Raw genomic sequence first — 5,165 nt, 5'->3', positions numbered from 1 at the left:
ACATATTTAAACTTGCCAGTTGGCAAAAATAATCTTTCTTCAGCTTTCTGTGAAATCAAGTAAGTTTCCCCAAGGGTGGCGAGCCAAAACCCTTCACGAATAAAAGTGGTGGGACAGAAGAAGGCAAAGAGGGGGTATAAAACAAGCCGCTTAAAGCACATAAAACTCTAGAAAGCACCAAACAGTGTTGCAAAAGACTAACCCGATTTATCTATCTTCATTACTTTAAGAAATGCTGCCTCTTTGTTTGTTTGGGTGATATTAAGCATGCTTAACTTGCACACATAGTTGATTCCTTTGCTAGTATCTTGGATACTTGGATCTGACTTTGGAAGGTAGAAGCTAATTGCTAATAATGGAGAGAAAGGAACCAGTCAGCATGGCAGGAGTGGTCTGGCATATGGGGAATGAGCGCTCAGAAATACTCAATATTCAAGTTTCCAAAATATTAATGAGATTATAGCAACCTGCAGCTATATGTTACAGCTTGTTAATGGAGTGTAAGAGAGCGAGCTGCCAAACGTTTGTTATGCAAACTCCATAGCAGAACCCTAAAATGGAAATGTGATTGTACATCTCTTTCAAAGAAATGCCAGCATAAAAAGAAAGAAAGAGATAGAATGAAGGAAAGAAAAAAGGCCAAAGTCCTCATTTGAACTTTGAGCACTTAATTTACACAAAGTGATTTGGCTTTTTGTGCACTTGATGAGTTAGAAGAATACATCCTCACTTTTCAATGAGTGTGATATAGAATTTCCAATCTAAAATTGTCTTGTGGCTGTTTTCTCTTGAGGAGAAATTTAAAGTGACTTTCTTAAATGAAATTGGCATCATCCCTAATTCAGACACAATGCCCCTAGCATTTAAAAGTCCAAATTATCTATTTTTGTGGTGCAAGACTAAACCCTCAACATTTGCATAGCTGTTAACTCCTTTCCACGGATTTTCTTAGAAGAAAAAAAAATCTGTGGGTACATTGACCTAGTGGATGGGAGTCGTAAGATCCAGTTCTGCATATTGACACTTCGTGACTGTGTAATTTTGGGGCAAGTTAGGGGCAGGGTTTTTTTCATATATAAAAGATGGGAAGGAAGATACTCTTGATGACATTTCTGTTTTGAAATTTCTATAAGACCATGAAAATGAAAATAACAACTTTGGAAGGTTTTTCTTTTCCTGGTTAACACAAAATGAACATAGATGGTTTTGAAAAATGAAATAAAGATCACTTTCTTTGAGAAAAAAGACTCACAACTTTAATTTTTCTCCATCCTGCCCTTACACTACTCAGATTCATAACAGGTAAAAGAATTCTAGGTCATCTTCTCTCTCTTTCTCTCCCTCTCTCTCTCTCTCTCTCTCTCTCTCCACACATGTACACAAACATACCAAGCCACATAACTGAAACTATGTGTGCACTCATCCTGCAAAGTTGCTGAGTGTCCCTGCCTGTCGAGTTTGCTTTTTGAGAGCAAAGTGGAAATGTGTTAGAAGCAATCGCTTGATTTATTCAGCAGCCTGAAGATTCCTGATGTTTATCGTGAGCACGGCAAACTCGGGGGTGCAAAAGGTTATCTAAGGGACAGGTGCATTGTTTCTGCCCCTGGAAAGTGTCAGGAGCTGCCGCTCACCTCTCAAAGAGCTGGCGGAGGCTCTCCGCTTCCCTGAAGCTTCGGCTTCAGCTGAAAGCCATTGAAACCCAGGTAGTCAGTCAAATGCTGGTTCCACATTTCCTTCCCCAAGACCAGAACTGCGCTCCTTCGCGCATTACTCTTCCTGCGAAACTAGTTTGTGGCGTTCTCCTCTTTTCAAGGTTGTGGGGGGAGATGATGATGCGGGACCGATTAAATTAGCCTCTCTGGCTCTCCTTCCCCAACACCCGCTTTCTTGTTCTCACAATTTGTTATCCTAATGAAGACACAAAATCTAAAGGATTTGGCTTAAAATCAACTTTCTCAAATTCAGCGATGTTTATCCAGTGGAACGTCGCCCAATCTTTAGTAAATAGTTCTACTCTCACGTTTGCCGAATACATTTTTAAAATTCGTCTTTCTACCACCTCCGCACACGCACTATATTAGCTTTGTCAAAATCTTTGATCCTGACACCCAGAATAGGCTTTTCCGTAGCGAGGACCCTGAGGTGAGAGTGAGCGTACTGTTTAGTTTCTGCACCTGACTCAGAAATATAAACATTTCTACAGAGGAATTGATTCAGAAAGACAAAATAAAACCAAACACTATCTTCTTTAGTGGAATAAGCAGAATTGTTTGGGAAAAGCGTAGAGGGCAACAATTTCCTAGGACAGCTGAAAGCTTTCCACTTTTGAAAGAACCCCATCCCCTTTCCCCTGAAGCTTTCCCTCTCCTCCCCACCATTTTGTCCTCTCTACTCCTCACCTTCTACACACCCTATTACCACCCCCCCCCCATCAAAGGAAACAGAGGGAGGGAGGAGAGGGGAGAAGGGCTGGGGAGGGAGAAATTGGGGAAGTTTGCACTGTGTTTTTGACCTATGGCAAAAGTTTTCAACTCGGCTAAAGTTTTTATGAAGTGGAAATAGGTTATTATGGTAGCGTACTGATGAGATCTTAGGGGACCTGAAGCAGGTGCCTCCCCTTGCAGAGATGGTTGGGGCCAGGAGTGAGGAAGACTGGAAAGATCCTGGCTATCCAAGAGGCAAAAGGGTTGCAAATTTGGGGAAAAATTTTACCTTACAATTTAATTACTGACTTGATCACTTTTCTATGTAGGGTTTCTGGTACCACTTGAAGCGCAATGTCCATAACAGAATTTTCCTTCAAAACTCTAGATTCGCATTTAGTAGACTAACTCTTCAAGATCATTTCAAAACTGTTTTTAATGTTTACATCAGAACGGAATAAGTGACAAGTAAAGGTTATTTTCACTTTTATTTTTAACATTTGCAAAAGAAAATACATAAAACAATGGCAGTTGGCTTTGCTAAATTAAAATAAAATGATCTCGAGTAGAAAACGTAAAAAAATGAATCAAGATAAGTAGAAATGGTAGCAAACAATCAATAATAAATAAGTTTTCTAACATTAACAAAGCAAAATATAATTGACCAAATGCTTTGACACTACTGGATTTTTTTTTAATTTTAATTTTTTAAACAAACATTTGCAAAGAGCTTAAAGGAATATAAGTGGCCGTGTCTAAAACAACAACAACAACACAAAACTGGTCTGCAATTGGCAGCTGAGTTTGTCCTGGAGCCGCGGCAGGAGCGGCTGATAAAGTGCGTGCGCCGTTTCCTAAAAGACGCCAACATTATCGCGATCCGATATACATACTGGGTATGTTTATACGATATATAAACCTAAGCGTTCCCTGTTTTCTAACCGTTCCATAGCCACAAGTTATTCACTTTGGAGCCATCAACTTTGCGTTTCATGATGTATTTTGAGACGACACTTCGGAATACTAACTCTCCCACACGTTGAGTGCGGGCAACACACAGGGATGGATGCCCAGGGCATAAAATAAATTAAAACACAAACCAGCGACAGAGAAGAAAATGCGACGTTTTAGCAGCGTATTGGCAGCAGGGAACTAGAATAATGATGCCATATTTGGGTACATACAATTATACCTTATCTATCTACAGGGGGAGCGGAAGGTGGGAGAAAAGAACACAACTTTAACACCAAGTTTTCATCAAACAATGTGGACCCGAGGAAGTTTGGAATAGCGGCGGCTTTTGCAAACCATCAAATATAGCTGCCATATGAAGCCAAGTCGTTGCTAAACAACGACCATCGCAGAGCAAAAATTAAAAGGGTGCGGGGATCTTTAACGGCGGGGCTTCCCGCGCATTGGGAAAGGGCGATTTTGTTTCTGTCTCAGTTTTCAGGGTTTCTGTCAGCTTCCTAACTTGCCTCATCTGAGTCACTGTAATGGGAATGGGGGGAAAACTCCCCGTCGCTTCTGTGGGACCGGGGCGAAGTTTTGCTACTTTCCTCCTGCACTGGCTGCAGGATGCCCCCGGGCAGCGAAGGCGACAGGTTCTTTTGCGCCATCATCGCCGTCAGGGCGCTGTCCTCGAAAGTCGAGAAGTGCAGAGCGTCCAGCTGCACCGAATATCCTCCCGCGGAGGCCGGGGCGGAAAAGCGAGTCCGGCAGTTTCCGGGCGCCGTCGGCCGGGGGCCCCCTCCCGAGGCGGGCTGGGTCCCCGCAGCGGTCGCGGTGCCCGCGCCGCCCTCGTAGGGGGCGGCGGCGCGAAGATGGTGATGGTCGCTCTTGCAAGACGCTGGCGGCGGCGGTGGCTGCTCCCCGCCGCTGGGTGTTTGTAGCAGCTCGGACAAGGCGTTGATGTAGATCTGGGCCATCTGCAGGGTCTCATACTTGGACAGCTTCTTGTCGTTGTTGAAGGACGGGATAACATTGCGCAGCTGGTCGAAGGCGTGGTTCAGCCCGTGCATCCTGCGTCGCTCCCTGGCGTTGGCCGCCAGCCGCCTTTGCTTCTGCACCCCATTCACCTGTTTGCTGGAAGGGGCGCGCTGGCGGCTGCAGCTCAGCTCGTCTACCACCACCCCGCCTTTCAGCTTGCACAGCTGTTCCCGCACTTTCACTGGCCCGGGACTCTTGCTGCTGCCGCCGCCGCCGCCGCCGCCGCTCCTCCTCACGAGCTCCCCCCGGCTGTCCGCCTCCTCCCGGGGCGCCGCAGCCTCGGAGGCACCCAGCTCCGGGGAATGCAGCAAGTACTGGGCGGCGCGTGCCGTACAGATGCCCTGCAAAGTAGGAGCCAGCCAGGCGCGTGGGTCGGTGCTGTCCAGGAGGGACAGCTCGGCCGGGTACACGGGATGCTCTCTTGCCTGCAGGGTCGCAGGTGGCTGCGGCAGCGGCGGCTGCGGCAGGTGGTGCGGCTGGGGATGGCGATGGTGGTCCCCCAACTCCTTCACTTCAGCCCACTCCTCTGCGTGCAGCAGGCGGGACATTGCACTTCAGAGAGTCGGAGGCGCAGGGTCGGAGGAGGTACTGGCAAACCAGCTCAACGGCAACAAAAACCCTTCCTGGGTCTCTACTGCAATGTCTTATTTTTTTCCCCTCCTCGACCCTCCCCCACCCACACGGAGATCACACACCAGGTCGCGTGCAACGAACCTTCTCCGGTTGCTGAAGGCGCTGCGCCCCTTTAAAAAG

At 46.6% G+C, this 5,165-nt stretch overlaps 1 protein-coding gene across 1 annotated transcript; it reads right to left on the bottom strand.

The window, feature by feature from the left end:
• Window positions 1-3,892: 3,892 nt before the first annotated feature.
• On the bottom strand, window positions 3,893-4,960 carry ATOH1 (atonal bHLH transcription factor 1). The gene has a single exon (XM_049632641.1). The coding sequence runs from the start codon at window positions 4,958-4,960 to the stop codon at window positions 3,893-3,895; it is 1,068 nt and encodes a 355-aa protein (XP_049488598.1).
• Window positions 4,961-5,165: the final 205 nt, after the last annotated feature.

This window comes from Panthera uncia, chromosome B1 (assembly GCF_023721935.1).
Source record: "Panthera uncia isolate 11264 chromosome B1, Puncia_PCG_1.0, whole genome shotgun sequence".
In the NCBI taxonomy this organism is placed as follows: domain Eukaryota; kingdom Metazoa; phylum Chordata; class Mammalia; order Carnivora; family Felidae; genus Panthera; species Panthera uncia.
The sequence above is the reverse complement of the archived record's forward strand: the minus strand, read 5'-3'. Positions and strand labels throughout refer to the sequence as shown.